Source organism: Homalodisca vitripennis, chromosome 7 (genome assembly GCF_021130785.1).
Source record: "Homalodisca vitripennis isolate AUS2020 chromosome 7, UT_GWSS_2.1, whole genome shotgun sequence".
Lineage (NCBI taxonomy): Eukaryota > Metazoa > Arthropoda > Insecta > Hemiptera > Cicadellidae > Homalodisca > Homalodisca vitripennis.
Genome location: NC_060213.1, coordinates 56,602,976 through 56,626,042, shown reverse-complemented (window position 1 = coordinate 56,626,042; position 23,067 = coordinate 56,602,976). Strand labels below are relative to the sequence as shown.

General features: G+C 34.7%; 2 protein-coding genes across 2 annotated transcripts; both read right to left on the bottom strand.

Annotated features, from left to right (window-relative positions):
* Nucleotides 1–3,004: 3,004 nt before the first annotated feature.
* LOC124366721 (zinc finger MYM-type protein 1-like) lies at nucleotides 3,005–5,248 on the bottom strand. The gene has a single exon (XM_046823322.1). The coding sequence runs from the start codon at nucleotides 3,941–3,943 to the stop codon at nucleotides 3,005–3,007; it is 939 nt and encodes a 312-aa protein (XP_046679278.1). The 5' UTR covers nucleotides 3,944–5,248.
* Nucleotides 4,034–22,469, bottom strand: LOC124366720. The gene is made up of 4 exons (XM_046823320.1): nucleotides 22,429–22,469; nucleotides 9,871–10,259; nucleotides 5,499–5,554; nucleotides 4,034–4,228 (listed from the first exon to the last, which is right to left on the bottom strand). The coding sequence occupies exons 2-4, from the start codon at nucleotides 10,250–10,252 to the stop codon at nucleotides 4,034–4,036; spliced, it is 633 nt and encodes a 210-aa protein (XP_046679276.1). The 5' UTR covers nucleotides 10,253–10,259; nucleotides 22,429–22,469.
* Between the last annotated feature and the right edge of the window lie 598 nt (nucleotides 22,470–23,067).

Genomic DNA, 23,067 nt, shown 5'->3' with positions numbered 1-23,067 from the left:
AGTAAGCTTCGCTAATGCTCAACCAGTAATTTTGTATTTATAAAACTATACAGAGAGACCACTTTCTGTAAAACCATCATACGATTTTAAGTTCAAACATTAAACATTTTTTAAAGATCTGATTGTGGCATACTGATAAACTTGGCCTACACAACCCTTAAATTTAGCTAACATCATGCAGAGCACTTGGTGAGGCAAAGCATGTTCAATTCTATAAGACATATATGCACAAGAATTGTCACATGTGAAAATATCCTAACTGATGTAGGCTAATAATGTTAAAACAATTATTATGTTTATCACTGAAATACCTCTGCGTTGTATAAGTGAATGGATAGATAAAATAAACACAAAATTTGTATGTTACAACGTTTGTTTATTTGCTTCACACAACAATAATCAGAGTATCATAAAATATTTCTTATTACTTTTGGTTGTAAAAACCTTAAATAATCTAAAACTAAAGTACACCAATTTCTTGTTTCCACGAAAAAACTACATTTTGTGAACCAAAACCTTTATTACCGTTACAAAATATATGCGTGGTATCTTCACAATCCAGGCAATGCAATTACCTCAAAATAGTAACGATTAATGTGGTCTAAAAATCTGTTTACATTTTATACTGCTTGATTTACCAACATATTTCTTAAAATTATTTATCTAAGCGTTTTACATGATTCGCTAATGTAGTATACATTTTAGTGCATTTCTCTGAAAAGCTACTTTTTGTGGACTAATAATTACAGTGATTAACTTTAAGCTTACAATGGCTTCTGGTAAAATGACTGCGTACAGAACTATTACTACGGTTAAACCTTTTCTTTTAACACACATTACTCGAGCACACATAAAGAAGGTATAGACAACCCTTCCACATGTCTGAACAATGGTTTCCAATGAGACCTACTCAGGGCCGGATTTACCAGTTTGCCGCCTATAGGCTTAAGATAATTTGCCGCCCCAAAAAGGGGAGCACACCCCCCCCGGGAAAATTTGCATTTTTCAGGAACAAAATAGTAATTTGGATGGCGTTTTTAAAGCATTTCGTAACAGTTTTAATGTATTATAAATTTTTTTAATGTTTAGTCAAATAACGGGGAAATATCGCGACGCGGTGGTTAGATTAGGTTATTTCACGTTATTTACCGACCGAGAAACACAAAATAACGTGAAATAACCTAACCTAACGCCGCGGCACGATGTTTTAGCTTGATCAACAATCGATATGTTCGTATTCGATTGTGCCGGTGGAACTATATGGAACTGCAGCCCAAATAACACACATTTTAGAAAATGTGTATTTTTTGCAGACTTACACTTACTTGGAATGTTGTTAAATATTTTCAAATCTTGGAAAATTGTTTAATTTAAATCAATCAAATGGTTTTGCAAGGTGAAATTAAAGTTGACAAAATTATTTGAATAACTGGTTTATTATAAGCATGAGTTGAAATATTTAAAAATAACGTTTGTACATTCTAATACAAGTTCATTGTGTGATTAACAGAACTAATTTATTGTATATACAGTAGGCTATTTACATTTTACAGAGCTTTCTTACGAGCCTTTTTAATTGAGAACTCTTTAATTAAATCTTCATAAGAGAGCTTCTTTGTTAAATTTGCTTCTATACATAGGAGGGAAAGTGAATTGAGCCTGTTTTCAGAAATGCTTGTCCGTAAGTAGTTTTTAACTCTTCGAAGGCAGGAAAAGCTACGTTCTCCCGCGCAATTAGTTGCAGGTATGCACAAACTAATTCGTACTGCTATGTCCAAGTTAGGGTAAACATCATGCAACGAGTTCTTTCTCAAAAAGGTAGAAATTCCTTCCAACGTTTTATCTGAGGGATTGTCCATTCCCACCGCACAGTGTTGTTGAAAGTGAATGCACTCTTCAATAAAATCGGAATCTAAGTCATTTTGATAAATTTGATGAAGTTTCGTTGCCTTGTTTCTTAGTTCCTCTTCTGTGATGTTGATGTCTGTTTTGCTGTCACACAATTGAGTCAGGAAGTAGAATTTATCTACAAAGTCACTATAGGCCATTTTTCTTCTCTTAAATTCACAAATAAAGGAGTCTAGAATTGGAAGAAATGTGTTAATTCTCAAGTCATCTCTGCCAGTCAGGTTGACTTCTTCACTCTGGGTTTCGTCTGGCCAGACTTTTCGCTTGGTTTGTCTGCTTGTGTCTTTTTCGTATGAATCGTATGTTTCAGTTTTGGTTATCTTCATACCCAATTCCTCGAAATAAGAAAAGTTGTTTCTTTCTGACACAAAATATTCCTCTAGAGAACCATACAAATCCCTGACTAACAAAACGTCAACGGTTCCACTTTGTATAGTTTTACTGACTTTGTGAATTCTATGGAGGGCAGTGCTCCAGAAGCATACCATAAATGCAGTCTCAAAACGTTCTAGATTCCGAGCGATTCCTTGAGCCTCACATCTGGCTGTAGCCTTTTCTGTTGGGTCTTTTGAAATTGTTGTCAAAGCCTTGTACACTTCGTCCCAAGACTCTCGCAAGCTCTGACATGCATCATCCCTAGCCGACCATCGTGTAGGACACACCCTTTTTATAGTCTTATTATTCTGATAAGAATCTTCCATTACACCTATCAGGCACTCCCATCGTTTTATAGAAGATGTAAAAAACACATAAAGTTCTTGAAGCAACATGAAGAATCTGCACGCTTCTTCACAAGATTCAGCAGCAGATGATCCGACCAGATTTAAAGAATGAGCCGCACACGGGATGAATAGAGCTAAAGGACTTTTGCTCTTTATCTTTGCCTGAAGACCATTGTAAGTCCCCGACATATTTGAGGCATTATCGTACGATTGGCCTCGGCAGTCATCAATGTTTATTTCCAGATTTCCTAGTTCTCTCATCACACTTTTAAACATACCCTCTGCGGTATGTCCAACTGACGGGATGAAGGTAAGAAATCGTTCACAGGGTACACCGTCATTTAAAACATATCTGACTGCAAGAACCAACTGGTCTACATGAGACATGTCTGGGTTGAATCAACTATGAGAGAAAAATATTTTGACTGTTTCAATTCTTCACAAATTTCTTGTCTTACATTTTGAGCCATTAATTCAATGACTTCTTCACACGTTTGGGAAGAGAGATAGTTTGTATGACCACTTCCACAATTACCATATTTTTCAATGTGAGTAGCTAAAAAAGGGTCGAATTCGGAGATAAGCTCTAAAGCCATAAGAAAATTTCCATTTCTGTTTGATCCAAAGATTTCATCATCGCCTCTTAATGCAAGGCCTCTTGATGTCAAGGCCTTAACGGCCGCTATAACCCTGGCCAAAACCTTTTTCCAATAATTGGTTTCTTTGTCTAGCTGCTCAGTTAACATACTGCCAACACGTTTCAGAGCAATTTCTCGTGATTTTAGAGTAATGATTGCCGACTTGTGAATTGGTGAGTTTTCGTGATGACTGGCCCGACTTTCACCATTTTTCCAGTCGTTGAATCCGTCTTTACAATCAAACTGGGATTTCTCTTTGAAATTGAATGCCAAACAAGGGCCACAATAAACAGAACCCTTGCTTTTTGAGAATACCATCCACTTTCTGTCCTGAACCTCTCCATTTTTCAATGTTCGTTGAAACAGAGATTTGGATAAATATCGTTTTTGATCCTTGTATTCTCTGACGCTGTTTGAGAAATCCAGGTCGATATTTTGGTTGAACCCATTTTTTGCGATTGAATCTCGAGTTGCATCATTCAAAACCCAGAAAGCTGGATCTTCGCTGGAACAGCAGGGTGACAGCAGCTCCAACGAAAGGCTTTCAGTGGCGATCTCGTGAGCTATGATGATGTCTTCGTTTAAACTTGCTAGGTTAGCTGGTGGATTTGAGCAGCTTGGCCCAGCTGAAACATTGTCGTCCAGCTGGCCGGCCGTCTCATACAAAGTGGTCATACAAACTATCTCTCTTCCCAAACGTGTGAAGAAGTCATTGAATTAATGGCTCAAAATGTAAGACAAGAAATTTGTGAAGAATTGAAACAGTCAAAATATGGAATCGTCAAGTGCAGGTCCTTCAAGTACTGGTGCAATCTCTTGTTCTCCTGGCGTCTTAAAGAACAAATCTAGCCTTTTGGTTTGTTTCAATACACGTTCTTGTTCTTCGAGTTTCTTCTTCGCCCGTTTCTTGTACTCCGCACCGCTAAGCCTCATTGTAGTTGTAGAGAAGCTAGTAGTAGCCTAAAATATAAAACTCTACGTTAGAACCGAATAGTCAGTTATTTGGGAGCGTAATCTGCGTAACTGCCATCCTAGGGGTCCTGGAGAAAACGAGATTTGAAAGCTCTTTTTATATGGGAAGAAGGAAGAAGGTCTGGAGGGCACACATATACCAGCCAAAAGGGGATCTGGAAAAATGTTGGACTTTTTTCTGTGAGAACGCAAGCAAATACATTGTATTACTTACATGAATTTTTATGAGATTTTTTCAATTTGAGTTTCACTCGCCAAAAAATTTTATTTTGTCTTAATAATGAGTTTTAGAGTACTTCTGTTCTTACTTATCTAAAACATATGTTAAATATGCCAAAATATCTGTAGTTTAAACAATTTTCCCTTAAAACTACCAAGTAACACTCATGATTTAGGGTACCTACCTAACATTCCATGATGTAGAGAGTAACACTCATGAGGTTTATAAGGAGTAATAAGTACAAGAGCAGCGGTAATAAGCAAGTAAAGTAATTATCCTAAATTTTAATTGGTTCATTGATAACACATACGACAATTGAGTATATTTTATTAAGGGGGTGCTCTAACACACCGCTGACCATGAAAACAGGGCGTGGAATTCAAATGATCACTGCTCACAGAATTAAGTTATCCTAAATTTTAGAGTATTGGTGTATTCCTCAAATGGTGATCTAGGATTGCCGTTTTTTAAATGTTGAAAATATTAAATAATATAGTGTAGGGGACTTGGCAAAAAGTCCAAAAATTAGTGATTTTTAACCGCCCGTTGAACAGATTTTTTTAGAGGAAATTAAAAAATCGAGAACCCTAGATTGATTAGTTGTCAATAGATTTCCGTAAAAAAATATTACTTTTTATGAGCACATTTTGTGAGCACTGTTGGAATATGATCATTTGAATTCGACAAGCCTGCAAGCGTGAAATTAACATTGCGCTTATGGGAGCCGACCGGCCAAAGGTTGCTAAAACCGCAATGGTGAATCGCCCCCTTAAAATTAAAGTTATTAAAAATTGTACGAGTATATATTGGGACCTCGAAAGGACAGTTGATTTGACAACGACCCACATGTTATTGCAATGGTTACTTGTTAGCTAAAATTTTCCATTCACTCCACTCTTACATCTAAGTCTCATTCAGATTCAATCATACTTACAATTGATTGTTGACTTTAACATTGAACTAGCTGAATACAACGAGTCAACGACTTATATAACACCGTAACCGGCGTAACCGTGCCGCCGTGTGCACAACACTAACATCAACCTCCAACTGACAGTGCAGTGTAGTCACTGTAGACTGTAGTGTAGTGTAATCTGTGGATGTGTGAGTCGTGAGTCAGAGGGTGCGTCTGTCGGTCCGTGACAGCGTCAGGTGACTATCAGCTGAGCGCCAGTGTTGGAAAGGTGGGGAGGGGAAGGGGAGCGGAGAGCTGTCGCGCCAGCCACCCAGGGCTGCCGGCTGCCAGGGGGTGTTGCCAATGTAAATTGGCAGATCGCCGCTCGTTGCGCGAAGGAACAAGGCGTTCGTACATATTTTGTAGTAATACATACAACGAAATAGGAAATTAAAGTGTATGTGTTTCCTAAAAGCTCTATTTATATAACACAAACTTAAACTCGTATAAGGAAAATAATATTGTATTTCACAAATATTTCATTTTAATATTTTAATTTTTTTTTCAAATCTGCCGCCCCTTAATTTTGCCGCTCTAGGCTGCAGCCTACTTAGCCTATTTAGAAATACAGCCCTGGACCTACTGATAATATTACATATGACCCTTATGCCTCTTTTTTGGAATATTAATAGCATTTATGTGTTAGTACAGCTGCCCCTCACAATAATCCCACAGAACAAGTGAATATGTACATGTGCTTACAAGTACAATTAATTTTAATACAAACAACATAAAAATACCCTTGGCTAATTTTGTTTTTACATATGACTTCAATATGAACATTCCACTTCAGATTGTCTTGGCGATGTAGCCCTATAAAAACCCAACATGTCCATAATGTAGTTTATATTTAAGACTAAAATTATGTGGCCTCGACCACACTTTAATTTATTTAGAATGTTCTCGAGTTCGATCTTCAGACGCGGTGATGAACCAGCCCATGTTATTCAGGTGTTTATATTAAATAAAACCTCTCCATTGGTTGATCGAATAAAACAATATACTGTACTTCATTTGACCAACAATGTGAAATTTACTTTATAATTTATAAGGTTATAAATTTAGAACGGGAGAGAGAGAGAGAGAGAGAGAGAGAGAGAGAGAGAGCGATATCACGCGTGCTTAACGCGTTCAAAACCCGTTACGACTGCTCTAATAACAAAGGCCTTCCACCTAGAGTGGCGTTGTCCCAGACGCTAACTTAGCAGATTCTGAACATTCCAGCGTGTTTACTGCTTTATATTTACTGTTCACTATTACAATTAAACCATTAAATATAACATGTTGAAGAAAAAACTAAATATTTAACTGATAATTTAATACTTTAAATTTGTTGATTGTTACCGTATAAGGTGTTACGGGTCTGGCCTTACATATGTTAGGGTTCGTCACAATGAATTCCTAGAGTTTTATCACAGATAACACAAGGAATATTAGGTGCAGCCCAATAATCCACGCGCGCACGCGCGCGCGTTTGTGTGTGTGTGTGTGTGTGTGTGTGAGCGCGCGCACTATATTATTATTTAAATAGAGGAAGGTCATTAACATACATTATAAATAATACTGGGCCCAAAATTGAGTAACATCAGCGAGGCCCAGTAAAAGCAAGAGTCCCCCAAGGCTCGATTTTGGGCCCAGTATTATTTATAATGTATGTTAATGACCTTCTTGCCTAATTAAATAATAATGTAGTAAACTTTATATGTTTCTAATGGGGTAGCATTGAAAGCAACCATTAGATGTCTCTCGCTAAGATAGAACTCCAAAGAAAAGTAATTAAAATCATAGCTTTCGCAGTAAGATTTCATGATTTACAGTATCAAATGCTTTCGACATATCAAAAAAACTTTAATATGACTACGTTCTTATCATCTACACCATAAATATAGTTATTCACGAATTTTTCTACAGTGTGTCCTCTTAAGAGACACTCGCAAAACCGAATTGACTATCTGATAACAGTAGATTACTTTCACAATGCTTGATTACTTGTCCATTGATTACCACCTCAATTACTTGTAATAATTGTAATTATCGAGACAGGTCGAAAATTCTTATAGTTAGTTCTTAATCCTTTTTAAACAGTGGTATAACTTTACTAGTTTGAGGCATCTTGGAAATATACCATTATCAGTACAAAATTTCAGAAGGTAGGCAAACACTTCGGTATTACATATTGAATCCACAGCATCACAAATTTGCTCCACTCTGACCAAATCTATTTTAGATTAGATATATTACAACTTAACTTATTTAAATAATACGACACATATCGACTAGATAGTAGTACACTAGAGGTAAGATCACTTATAATATTTACAAAGAAGTGCTTGAAGTCAATGGAGATAAACTATTTAAAACTTCGGTTTCCTTATTAGCTTCATAATTGTTACTTAAATTTTCATTAATACTACTGACTTCTTTATATTTATTATTCCCTATTACAATTAAACCATTAAATGTAATATGTTGAAGAAAAAATAAAATATTTTACTGATAATTTAATCTTTTAAATTGGTTGTTTGTTACCGTATAAGGTGTACGATTACATAATCTTTTGATTTTTTACTAGCATAAGCAACTCTCTCACAACTCAAAAGTAATTTACATTTTCTAACATCGGATTTACATTACTTTTTAAATATAGTGTATCAGCCCTTAAAATAGATTTTATCTGTGGATTTAAACTGAGCATGCATATCTAAACAATTTTCTTTAATTTCCCTAAGTTCCGAATTGTACCATGTAGGGAAGGTGATGCATATTTCCAACAGCTGGAAAACACTTGGTTGGGAAGGCAATACCCGCGATGTTTTGAAATTTGGTTAAGAAAGAGTAAACATTTTCATAAATACTACCTAATTGATACATAATGAACCAGTTGAGTTTAACGATTGATGTAACAAAATACAGATAATTTATAACAACCATAGTCTTAAAACTTTAATTACACCGGTACTATTTACATCATTGTTGTCTTATTTTTACATCACGTCAGTGTTGTTTTCCCCAGGTATAAATTTACAATTTAAAACAATTGCATGGTGGTCTGAGACTACCATAGGCTCCACTAGAGCACTCTCAATTCTATCCACACGTACAGACGTCGCCATATTGTCAGTACATGTGTTTTTATCTACATAATTAGGACTAGATAGGTCTAGTTACATAGCTAATGGCCGCAAAAGGTTGAAACTTAAAAGTATACATACTTACTTTCCCTACAGTCATTGATTAAAATATTTATAACGAAATCGCCATACGGCAAACTGATGCAATTTTCTTATTACTATTTATAAATGTATTTAACAAGCCATACAGGTGTCCAAGGAAATTGTCAAAGTTGTTATGTGACACAATATTATGCGGTCTAAGTTTGGGATTACCAAAAATTAACAATTAAAATATATTTTTTACTATGATCTGTAATAACTATCTTAGTACAGGAGTTATTGACATTACGCATATAAAAACAACAGGAATTCAATTCTATAGAGTTTAAAAATGTTGCACTGCCTGACCTTGAATCTCTTCCCAATTCCCATAAAGCACAACTGGACCCATATTCAGAAATAAAATAGTTGCTGGTAAGTGAATTTGCCGTTATAGTCGACCTAGGAATTTTGTATGCATTTTTCATTTTTAATGGTGTAATTTGTAATGTGTCCGTATTGAAAGCCACAGTGAACATGTTGTTTTCAAGGAACAAAATCATATTACTAATTGCAAAACCTGTGCTACTAGAAGATATTTGGATTCGCTGAGTTGGTGTTGATGTTACAACCAGCTGTGATGTTAAATAATTGTAGACATAGACGAATCCACAGAAAGTGACGGCAAGAAACCTGCCATTTATAATACAATTAAGATTATAGTCAGGCACGTCGTACGGCAAGTCATGGTTTACACTAAATTTGGGGAAATCTACCTCTTTAATACTATGCACTTGTATAGAATATCTATAATGCTTTTCTAAAATTTTTGTTTCCAGAATGATGACAAAGTCCAGTGATAAAGTTTCTGATCGGATTAATCTATCTATCTTGATGTCAGAGCCATATTTCATTGTGAAATCGATTCTGTTTAGTCTTTTGCCTTCTTTAATATCCCATACATGCAAGACACCCTTGGCTCCAACATCGTCGGAACAACCCAAAAATATATTTCCTATAACTAACATTTTATCAATGCTTGGACCCGGTCTGTCACATCTAAGCAACGCACTGTCACTAGGTGACAGCGACTCTTCTCCGCCGATAAAAAAAAACCGCAGCAGATTCCATTTTTCATCAAAAATAGTGTTGAAGTGGTACAAAAGCACACACAGACATTGGGCAACACAAAACATGTTATCACCGATTCTCCCACTCCAAGCAGTACGATGGATACAAGGGAAATCAAAGGGGTCGCTTAAGTGAACAGGAGTTTTTCTCATATCCCACAAACTCGCTCTACCATCAGTAATCTCTATTAAGTAATCATCGGAAAGGAATGTAGAATGAAAGAATGAATCGTGACTAGCCTTTACTTTATTTACTACGTATCTCATCCCTCTCCAGTTCTTGAACAGGTGGTTCTCACGCATGAAGCACATCCTCCAGTGACAGATTGGGCTTAACTTATTGTTCTCCATGACTGGAGACACGAATCCTGGCTGCACTTGACACTCAGCAGTCTCCAGATAATCAGCAATACTTATGTTACAGTGAGGCTTCCACAGACTGTCGTGGTTGAAGATGTCTCTCCAGCTCATACTGACGGCACTGCACGCTGACAAATCCTTGGTTGTCAAGTTCTCAGCAACCAACTCTAGCACCTCTAGAGGTAACCGCTCCATTCTGCACCTGCAAGTATATATTATATTATTCTACATTGTACTAAAACCATTATAACGATCTTACCATCTAGTAGAATGCAAACACTGTGCTGATATACACAACAGTTATACAAATATAATTTTTACCATTATTACTCAATCTTTTAACCCCGACGATTACGTACACATGATTTGCTCCAAAGCCTACAGGTTCCTTGAATTGATCCTTGATATGAGATAATTTAATACTCATAATGGTAATCTTTAACTTTGGTACTACTAGTAACATGTATAAACCCAGGAGGGTTAACTTCTGTCTGGTTTTAACCTTCCAGTTGAACCCACACTGGGTACAGCAAAAATCAATGTGTCACTTAAATCTGGGCAACCTTATGGACATCACTTGCCGCAAATGTCGAGATTCTGGGATCAAAGCATAAGTCGATAGGTCTAGTCTATTGTGGGAGATGGCTGTTGGTGTTGGTGGTGTTAGTTTCCTAGGAGTCAAAGGCTTTGCTAGCCTAGACATACGGGTGTGCTACCCCCTGCTTGCTTTGACTAGAGAGGTAGGTTCAGAGCTGTCTTCCCCTTCTTCCGAGGAGACGTGACTGAAATCATTGGATTAAATTCTCCCTCGTGGATCTCGACAGAAAGCGGCCCCTACCCAAAACCTTACCCATTAAGAATATCCTGTAACTACGGAAGTAGCGCAAAGGTCTTTATAGGACTAGGTACAATTGCTAAGCTTCTTGTCATAAGAGAACAAAAAAAATCTTCATCTAAACCTTCTTATACAACAACATCGCTTTTTGGGAGGCATTAAAAACTGATAATCATAAGGACATGTTATTTTCACAGTAAATTAAATACAGTCTATTATTTTTAATAATTTAGTTTTTATGTCCCGGGCAAGAAAAGTTTTTCTAAAAATAGTGGCCTCCGGGTAGTACCAAAGTATCCACAAATAATACATAGCGGTATCGAAGTATCAATGATTTTCAATACCGCAATTATTTTTACCCAACAATATTAGAAAATAAATGGTCAAATTAACAGAAACGCTTTAATTATATTATTTAAAAAGTCATGATATTTTATTTATATTTGTTTAAAATCTGTATAAATAAAAATGTAATTCCGTTGTTTTTCGTTGCTAGGCACATTACCTGAGGACGGCTATACAGATATTCTGTGTTTTGTTCTAAGTTCGAACTTTTTGAAATTACATTTTCTAGCGCTTCGAAAGTAGGGTACTGCTAAAAGCTATGACAATGATTTTATATGACTTTTACTATTGAACCCACAACTACAAACCTGGATATCATTTTTACATAGATATTGATTTCTTTAAATTAGTTATTAAAATTGTTAACATGTACACGTAACTTATATTGGTAAGATATATATAAAGTAGCTGGATAAAACCAGATTTCTTCATGTTTATGATCGGAGGCAATAGCAATTCTTGATCATTGCAAACTGAATCACAAAGCAATGTATGCACCAGACTCAAATTGCAATGCTTTTATAAGATATAGCATTGAAGAAACAGCGAGTCTTTTGTATATTGACTAGAGATACAACACTGATTTAGTGTATACGAGTACAAATTGACATTAGTCCTATACTAATCCAAGGAAATGAGTAACTGAGACGAGACAGCAAGGAATTACAGTATATTTTGTCAGATTTACAGATATATTTACTTTCCAAAAATGAAGATCAAGGATACAAACAGGGGAAATACGACATGCAGGCAAATTAATGTCTGTTTAGGGATGCAACTAGTGTTTTTTTTTCATCTGTTGCTTACACCTTCACTGAAACATTGTACTGAGTAATCTTGAGTACTATTACTATAAATCGGTACCGAAAGGCGTCTGCCACAGTTTATGTGTTAACTATTGTAGGGTAACCATGTAGCTATAATACATGTAGTTACTTACACTGCGACTTTGTACCGAGTGATCTGGAGTACTTTTACTATAACTCGGTGCCAAAAGGCGTCTGCCACAGTTTATGTGTTAACTATTGTAGGATAACGATGTAGCTATAATACATGTAGTTACTTACACTGCGACTTTGTACCGAGTGATCTGGAGTACTTTTACTATAACTCGGTGCCAATAGGCGTCTGCCACAGTTTATGTGTTAACTATTGTAGGATAACGATGTAGCTATAATACATGTAGTTACTTACACTGCGACTTTGTACCGAGTGATCTGGAGTACTTTTACTATAACTCGGTGCCAAAAGGCGTCTGCCACAGTTTATGTGTTAACTATTGTAGGATAACGATGTAGCTATAATACATCTAGTTACTTACACTGCGACTTTGTACCGAGTGATCTGGAGTACTTTTACTATAACTCGGTGCCAAAAGGCGTCTGCCACAGTTTATGTGTTAACTATTGTAGGATAACGATGTAGCTATAATACATGTAGTTACTTACACTGCGACTTTGTACCGAGTGATCTGGAGTACTTTTACTATAACTCGGTGCCAAAAGGCGTCTGCCACAGTTTATGTGTTAACTATTGTAGGATAACGATGTAGCTATAATACATGTAGTTACCTTACACTGCGACTTTGTACCGAGTGATCTGGAGTACTTTTACTATAACTCGGTGCCAAAAGGCGTCTGCCACAGTTTATGTGTTAACTATTGTAGGATAACCATGTAGCTATAATACATGTAGTTACCTTCACTGCGACTTTATACCGAGTGATCTGGAGTACTTTTACTATAACTCGGTGCCAAAAGGCGTCTGCCACAGTTTATGTGTTAACTATTGTAGGATAACCATGTAGCTATAATACATGTAGTTACCTTCACTGCGACTTTATACCGAGTGATCTGGAGTACTTTTACTATAACTCGGTGCCAAAGGGCGTCTGCCACAGTTTATGTGTTAACTATTGTAGGATAACCATGTAGCTATAATACATGTAGTTACCTTCACTGCGACTTTATACCGAGTGATCTGGAGTACTTTTACTATAACTCGGTGCCAAAGGGCGTCTGCCACAGTTTATGTGTTAACTATCGTAGGATAACCATGTAGCTATAATACATGTAGTTACCTTCACTGCGACTTTATACCGAGTGATCTGGAGTACTTTTACTATAACTCGGTGCCAAAAGGCGTCTGCCACAGTTTATGTGTTAACTATTGTAGGATAACCATGTAGCTATAATACATGTAGTTACCTTCACTGCGACTTTATACCGAGTGATCTGGAGTACTTTTACTATAACTCAGTGCCAAAAGGGCGTCTGCCACAGTTTATGTGTTAACTATTGTAGGATAACCATGTAGCTATAATACATGTAGTTACCTTCACTGCGACTTTATACCGAGTGATCTGGAGTACTTTTACTATAACTCGGTGCCAAAGGGCGTCTGCCACAGTTTATGTGTTAACTATTGTAGGATAACCATGTAGCTATAATACATGTAGTTACCTTCACTGCGACTTTGTACCGAGTGATCTGGAGTACTTTTACTATAACTCGGTGCCAAAGGGCGTCTGCCACAGTTTATGTGTTAACTATTGTAGGATAACCATGTAGCTATAATACATGTAGTTACCTTCACTGCGACTTTATACCGAGTGATCTGGAGTACTTTTACTATAACTCGGTGCCAAAAGGCGTCTGCCACAGTTTATGTGTTAACTATTGTAGGATAACCATGTAGCTATAATACATGTAGTTACCTTCACTGTGACTTTATACCGAGTGATCTGGAGTACTTTTACTATAACTCGGTGCCAAAGGGCGTCTGCCACAGTTTATGTGTTAACTATCGTAGGATAACCATGTAGCTATAATACATGTAGTTACCTTCACTGCGACTTTATACCGAGTGATCTGGAGTACTTTTACTATAACTCGGTGCCAAAGGGCGTCTGCCACAGTTTATGTGTTAACTATTGTAGGATAACCATGTAGCTATAATACATGTAGTTACCTTCACTGCGACTTTATATTGAGAGATCTGGAGTACTGTCATTGTGCCTCTGTACCTCAAAAGGCACATCTGATATGTAAGGACTTTTGATTGATACCAAACATGTACAGAGACGGATTTTTTGTAATATAGAAAAAATTAATTGGGAGCCGTAGTAATTATACCTCATTGACTAAATTTGAGCAAAAGCCATGGCCAACATTTTCTAAATAATCTTTTTGAGTGGATGATTGGGTAAATTACTGTATATAAACTATTGCAAATAACAATAAATTACTAAATAGTATAGCATGTAACCTTATTGAATGTAACTGGTGATTTGTTTTAAATATTAAATGTTCTTAGTACGATAACATAAAAAGGTGAATTTTATATTGGAAACAGTTAAATTAATATAAAAAGACGGGGTTTAAGGAAAATTCCTAGGCTGTATCTAATGTGGGAAACTTTCCTATATGCATATACAAATAAAAAGTTTGTCAAATATATTTAAACCTGATAAAACTTATTAATGTAGATCACAGGTTAATAGTTAACTGTTCATTACAATCTGTATTACAGCTCATATACTGAATGCACACATTCCTGTGATTTTATAATTTCTACCACCACCTTCACACTTGGTCCTGTGAAGATAATTTAACCATCCATGAATAGTTAACTGTTCATTACAATCTGTATTACACCTCATATACTGAATGCACACATTCCTGTGATTTTATAATTTCTACCACCACCTTCACACTTGGTCCTGTGAAGATAATTTAACCATCCATAAATAGTTAACTGTTCATTACAATCTGTATTACAGCTCATATACTGAATGCACACATTCCTGTGATTTTATAATTTCTACCACCACCTTCACACTTGGTCCTGTGAAGATAATTTAACCATCCATGAATAGTTAACTGTTCATTACAATCTGTATTACAGCTCATATACTGAATGCACACATTCCTGTGATTTTATAATTTCTACCACCACCTTCACACTTGGTCCTGTGAAGATAATTTAACCATCCATAAATAGTTATAAAACATCCTATAAAATTATGCTATGATATTTATTGAGTGAAGAAGTATTGTGGCCCATAGTACTTGGACTTGCTTCCCCCTGTTGGCACACATCAGAACAATTGTGCCGGATCTCATATCTAACGGTAAATGTTTAATTTAGCCACTTCACACCATTAGTCAAAATTTACTTATTTATTCACATAAGAAAGGGAGGAAAGCCTAAGTAACAACTGAATTTACGTCACAGCAGTACCGATCCTGAATGAAAAAAAATTTACATTAATTACATTTTAATTTTTGAATATAAAATTTACATTGTATATTAGTATTATTGTGATTGCAAACTCGAGTGAAGATGGACTCGGTTCTCACACACAGGCTTTTGCCCATGTGGGTACCTTCTCGTGTATATTATTATCACTATATTTGTATTATATGTAAATGAGATAAATAAATGAAAATTGAATGAATGAATGCCCCTGTTCATCAGTGAAGACTCCTATGGCACCTTGAATTTGCAAAAACAAGAAAAACATCCTTGAGGTATTAACGAAATATATGGGTACCTCATATGATAGTACCTCATATCATATGAGTGATTAGTTTATACGTTAGAAAAATAGCTTAACCGGGGGCCAACCGACCTGCACTAGAAACAATATCATAAGTAAAATGAAATAAAACTAGAAATAAAAATCATAACCGAAGGCAAGGTAGAAAAAACTTAAATAAATAAAAGAATGCAGAAATAAATACAAGGGCCAACGTATCTAATATTTAATGAAGGGAGGACAATAGCCGCCACATTTTGTTATACAAAGAAATGTAAAGTCCCGTAAGTAAAACTAGTTCACTTGAAGAAGGTAACTCCAAACTCAACAAAACCCAAACAAAAAAATGGCTGATTGTGATGAAAAAACATAAAGAACACTGCCTTTTTAATGTACTGTGCAGCAAAATCTGGCCATTCAGGAAACGGGGGAAAAATACAAACTACAAACAAGATACACCAATAAGATGCGTATTGTCAAACAAGTGAACAGCTTCATCATAGAGGTAGAAAATGTTGCAAAAAGACAAAAAAGAATAAAAGCACCGAATAACTCTTAAATTATCTTAATATTCAGTTGGAAGCCGTAATCTGACCTATAAAATGTCTTGTACTTTTTTTCATGAACGTTAGTATCCTTATTATCTCCACCACCAATGCATATCTCTCCTTAGCTTGTTATACATCCACCCAGAAACTCTGGGGGCAGAGTACGATAAGCGGAACCGGTTTTTATATCGTTTTTACAACCATCGATACTTTACATATCGTATAACAAGAGTATTAACGCATCTAAAATACTAAATTAAAGTCACATGTTGCAAATTAATAGAAATAGTTTAAACAATTAAGTAATGTCATAAATAATAAAGGAACAATAACCATATTATGGCCTAAATTCTCCCTCATTGATCTCGACAGGTGTCGGCCCCTACCCAAAACCTTACCCATCCAGAATATCCTATCACTTCGGAAGCATCGCAAAGGTCCTTTTTAGGACTAGTTGCGATTTTTAAGCTTCTTGTCCTAAGAGAGAAAAAGAACTAATAAATGAACTAAAGTATGAATGTAGCCTATCAAGTGGTGAGATATCTTTTGTACATATTTTTGTTATAAGAATAAGAATAATTTATTTTCACTTCTTTTGTACATATTTTTTTACAAATATCTCGTGAAAGAAGTCATCTGTAGACTTTAAATTTTGCATAAAACCTCATTTCTACCATAAACATACACGAAAATAGCCAAAAAAGGTTAAATGTAAACAAGAAAGTATACAATACTTGATGAACATAATGTAAAATTTGTTAAACTGAAACATAAACGCTGTAAATTGACATAAATACATTGACTCTCTTCATTAGTAAGTAAAATTTGTGTTTCATGTATTATTCTGATATATTTCATAAATTAAATTAAATTTTGCATAAAACCTCATTTCTACCATAAACATACACGAAAATAGCCAAAAAAGGTTAAATGTAAACAAGAAAGTATACAATACTTGATGAACATAATGTAAAATTTGTTAAACTGAAACATAAACGCTGTAAATTGACATAAATACATTGACTCTCTTCATTAGTAAGTAAAATTTGTGTTTCATGTATTATTCTGATATATTTCATAAATTAAATTAAATTTTGCATAAAACCTCATTTCTACCATAAACATACACGAAAATAGCCAAAAAAGGTTAAATGTAAACAAGAAAGTATACAATAATACTTGATGAACATAATGTAAAATTTGTTAAACTGAAACATAAACGCTGTAAATTGACATAAATACATTGACTCTCTTCATTAGTAAGTAAAATTTGTGTTTCATGTATTATTCTGATATATTTCATAAATTAAATTAAATTTTGCATAAAACCTCATTTCTACCATAAACATACACGAAAATAGCCAAAAAAGGTTAAATGTAAACAAGAAAGTATACAATACTTGATGAACATAATGTAAAATTTGTTAAACTGAAACATAAACGCTGTAAATTGACATAAATACATTGACTCTCTTCATTAGTAAGTAAAATTTGTGTTTCATGTATTATTCTGATATATTTCATAAATTAAATTAAATTTTGCATAAAACCTCATTTCTACCATAAACATACACGAAAATAGCCAAAAAAGGTTAAATGTAAACAAGAAAGTATACAATACTTGATGAACATAATGTAAAATTTGTTAAACTGAAACATAAACGCTGTAAATTGACATAAATACATTGACTCTCTTCATTAGTAAGTAAAATTTGTGTTTCATGTATTATTCTGATATATTTCATAAATTAAATTAAATTTTGCATAAAACCTCATTTCTACCATAAACATACACGAAAATAGCCAAAAAAGGTTAAATGTAAACAAGAAAGTATACAATACTTGATGAACATAATGTAAAATTTGTTAAACTGAAACATAAACGCTGTAAATTGACATAAATACATTGACTCTCTTCATTAGTAAGTAAAATTTGTGTTTCATGTATTATTCTGATATATTTCATAAATTAAATTAAATTTTGCATAAAACCTCATTTCTACCATAAACATACACGAAAATAGCCAAAAAAGGTTAAATGTAAACAAGAAAGTATACAATACTTGATGAACATAATGTAAAATTTGTTAAACTGAAACATAAACGCTGTAAATTGACATAAATACATTGACTCTCTTCATTAGTAAGTAAAATTTGTGTTTCATGTTTTATTCTAATATATTTCAGTTGAGTGTTAGCAAAGGCCATTACTCAAGGAGCTGAAAAAATGTAATTCTTGTAAACCAAGTATACATATATTTTTGTTCAAGAGGATAAGGAGAATACGTTAACCCTTTGAGTGCCAAGTAATTCCGAAAAGTGTCGAGAGCAGATGACATCGGCCCGTTGGGTATGTCTCAAAAGTACCAAGGACCGATTAGATCGGCTTTCCCTTCAAGAAAAGTGGTTTTACTTTGAATGTTCTAAAATTCATTATTTATAATTTTAATACACTAAAACCGTTTTTTTTATTTTTTTTTTTTTTTTTTTTATTATTATTATCGTTTCCGGTGTGGTGAAAATAAAATTGAAAAAATCCATACAAATTTTATCGAACTTTCAACAAACCAATAAATAGTGTAAAAAAACAAACATAAGTTTTATGAATAAGCAAAACTAATGTAACCATAACTTCGTATGTACGTATTGTGCACTTTTATATACGACGTGGTAACTTCCGATCACATAAGTAGGCTACAAGTAGCTTTTCTTGATTTAAAATATACATACTTTCTCACAACGAACTCATAATCACACTCGGGAAAAAACACGATGGCCAATTAAAAAGGACTAATTTATTTTCCTAATATTTTAACTGCTCACATAATCTGTTTCTTATTAACTTGTTTAACTTATTAACTGTATTAGAGTTAACGCGCCACGATTGAGTAATAAGAGGAGACGCCATTGTTATATATACTGAAGGGACCGGTAGGTGGTGCTTAACAGAAAGTGTTCTGACCACAGAACACTCGGATAACCTATCGAGAGCAGATAACTCTGAAAATCATATATAACACAAAAATCATATAGGAACAGTACACAAATACACCACAAAATTACATTTACATTTTAATTATTAAAAAACAAAGTTATTTGTGATTTCCACCCCCTAAAACCACATATATTTTTATGCAGGAGGATGAGCACTTGAAACAATTTATATGCCAAGTTTTTCGTTAACCCCATAAATACCTAGACTAAATAAACAACATAGGCCCTACTACAATTTTTTACTTCAAAATTGGAAAATATATCTTTTGGTATCTAAAATGTGTTATCATTCAGATAGATATTTTAATTTATAGCCCAGTTTTCTCCCTACATAATACAACAAAGAATATCTCGTTATGTTTATTTTTGATAAAGTTATAAATTATTTAGCGGAACACTACACAAACATATAAAAAGTGCTTGACACTGAGAGAAGTAAACGGTTGGAAATGCTTGGCACTCGCAGTGCTTGAGAGGAAACTGTCGTTGTTTAGCAGCAACACAACGCTGTGCGACGTTATTCTGTCAGCAGACAACAGGTTGCGGCAACGTGTTATTTCAGCAACTGTTGCCGAGTGAGCAATTAATTGCAAAACAATCGTCCGTATATCCATTGCGCAACGTTATTTGAATAACGTTTTCCAGTGGCTGTTGCTTATAGAAAATTATAAAAATATAATAAATTACTAAAACACGGAATGTTACTTTATAATGTATTAAAATTTTATAATTAAACTGATTAGCTTCGTTACTGTAGTTTATTTTGAGATAATTAAAAGTATAATTTGATATAATTAAGAACAAACTTTAAAAATTAACTACATTATTCATCAAATTAGTTATGATTATAATAATTTACAGTAAAATAATATTTTTAACATACAATGTTATGCGACTAATAAAGCATTGCAGCATTTGATAAAACTCTAACTGTGGTTTTATTATATGACTGATTAATCATTCATACAATTTTATCGTTGAGAGTTAATTATTTAATTAAAAGCTATTACTATGGATTTGCAGTACGTATAAGAATAATTCATTAGTAAGAAATACAATTATTTAAGTTTTTAATTGTATAAGTTCTAACAATGAATACATAGTAACTTTACACAATATAAAACACATGAACATAGTCAAATTGTACAATTAATTTTGTAATCTACCATTCATTATTTAATGGCCGGAGGATTTATAAAACTGATATATCAGCTGGTATTATCGAGGTGTAGATAAATCTCCGGCCATTAAATAATAATGGTCACATTACAACTATGTAGTTCATTATAACCCCGTTACTCAAATAACGGATGAAGAGTTTGGAGTCTGCCGCTTTATAGACTGTTTCCAGGTCAAGCTTACCGTTGCCGGCAACGAAAGAAATGAATTCATTGTTCGTTGTCATCACGTTACCAAATAACAGGATGTTTCTCACAACACGTTGCGAGTACAACTGTTGCTGCGCGGCAACACCGTTGTTTATCGTGTTACTCGTACATTACATAACGCCCATCTAGGCAGTGCCGCCAAGTCAAAAAGGCTTGGTACTCAAAGGTAATAACGTAGAAAGTTTCATTGGCTACTACCGCCGTTAACGTCACTGATACCCTGAACAATTATACAATATAAATAAATTTAGTTTTAGTATTTATAAAAAAGGTTTTTACTGTGAAAACCTCCTAACTGTCTGAAATGGGCGCACCATTTTAGGAAGTTGTATGGCATTTTGTTAATGATATTTCTATTTAGATTAAAACTAAAAACTAATAAACAAATAAGAAAAGCATTTTCGAGACTACCTACATACAAGCTCAGATCAAGTGAGCTTTAACTAAAAATAACAATAACCGAAGAAATGATAAATAAAAATAATGGCGAACTTACAAAATATCTAATGAAAATGATAATGGAACTCACTTCAAATATTGTCCTTATGTTAAAACTGCATTACTTGATAACTCCAAACCCAATGAAACTCGGATACAAAATGGCTCACTGCGAGGACAAAACACAAAAGATGAGCTTCTCAGGAGGAGTAGACTCCAAAACAGGGCTGGGCTGATTTTAACGGGAAGGGGTAATGACCTCTGAGAGAAAAAGTCGGAGAGGGGTAGAGCCGAGCAGTTCCGACAACCACCGACAAACCTCGAACATACGATTGGTGAACGACCTTGGAAGAGACAGCGTGTGGGGCAAAGGCGAGAAGTTCTATTTAATAGAAACACAATACACAAAGAAACCCCCTCGACGCCGTTTAAAGCAAAAGTTACAGACCTTTAAAATGGCATGTCACAAAATAGGGGTTGATATTTGAACATTTAAACTTATCCTACCCCTATTTGAAAAGGAAACGTATGGTGAAGGTTGTAAAGTGGTACTCAATCCGTTTGGAATACAATCCACGCGTATCAGAACTTAATTTACACCATAAGATATAAGGGGTTGCTTGCCCATAACTTTTGCTAGGATTGTCGCAGAGATGTTTCGTTCATGTCATTGTGTTTCTTTTGAATTTACTTTTCAAATGACATGTTACAAGATAGGGGATGGAATTTGAAAATTTAAAGTGACCCCCCTAACCACTTTGAAAAAAGGAGGGGTAAATATTTGTATCCTTCAAAAAGTCCAATAAAGTATTCTAATAGTTATGAAGATTGTACATCTATATCTCAATCGGTTTGGAATATATCCAGGAGTACCAGTACTTCAGTTACACCCTGTAACAAAGCAATACATTCATATACATCAATCATTATAAAGAGTTTATAAATCTGTCCGCTTATCAGTGAATCAGTTAATTGTCTCTGGCCGATTGATGCTTCTGAATTGAGAAACATTTTATTACCTAGACAAAGTGGTTTATTAATTTGTTTAACATTCAACAGACTTCATTACTTAATTATAAAATTTATTGCTATTTATAATTATATGCAATAAGTGGTAATACATCAGGGACATTTCAGCGTTGGAGTATTGCAGTTTATGCCCTTGTTTGTCTCTAAAGGAGATACTAAAATTAAATTGTAATGGATGTTCACAATCGAACGATCTAGCTCCGGTAAACCGAGCGTGGTTATTGGAAGCTATAAATATAGAGAATCACACGTACTGGCTAGTGGTGATGTCGCATGGAGGTGTCTGGGAAGTACGTGCAAGGTGTCAGTAAAAATAAACACTGATCGTACTTCCATACTGGTACACAAGGACGTCCACACGGGGCGGCATCCTCAAACATATCGCAACGTGTCACCTGCTCATACTCAGACAAGGAAAACATCTACGGTACTACTGTCATCTGTAGATTCACATGACCTACAATTTTTCAACAGATAAATAAGACTAGATGTATAGAGGGATCTGTACAGACTGAGGAAGAATACCTAGTCTAGAGATGACCTTTTAGACAGAATCGCTCAGCTTACACAGCGAAAATCAACTCTAATTGATAAAATTCAGAGTATACAGCTCGAACTAGAAGCAGAGAAGATCGCTACGAGATCTCGTTCGAGTCCCGAAGCGGTAAACGTGGCAGTAGAGTGCGAGCCAGAAAAAAGTTGGATTTCACTACGCAGACGGACTTTATTCCAATGTGTGGGCAATGCCCTGTGTTAAAACGAAAGATTTGTCTGGCCGAGGATATGACTGAGAAACTGCATTTAAGTTTTACAGAATTGCATTTAAGTTTTACAAAATTGCGTATAAAATATAATTATTTACGAGAATCACATGAACAACTCTCTATCTGCAA

Excerpts from the sequence above, each read along its gene's own strand:
- LOC124366720 (XM_046823320.1), bottom strand. The coding sequence starts at position 10,252 with ATGGAGCGGTTACCTCTAGAGGTGCTAGAGTTGGTTGCTGAGAACTTG. Across the intron at positions 5,555-9,870 it reads CTTAATAGAGATTACTGATG|ATTACACTACACTACAGTCT; the intron begins GTAGAGCGAGTT and ends ACACATCCACAG. Across the intron at positions 4,229-5,498 it reads ACTGTCAGTTGGAGGTTGAT|GCTACTACTAGCTTCTCTAC; the intron begins GTTAGTGTTGTG and ends TTTATATTTTAG.
- LOC124366721 (XM_046823322.1), bottom strand. The coding sequence starts at position 3,943 with ATGACCACTTTGTATGAGACGGCCGGCCAGCTGGACGACAATGTTTCA.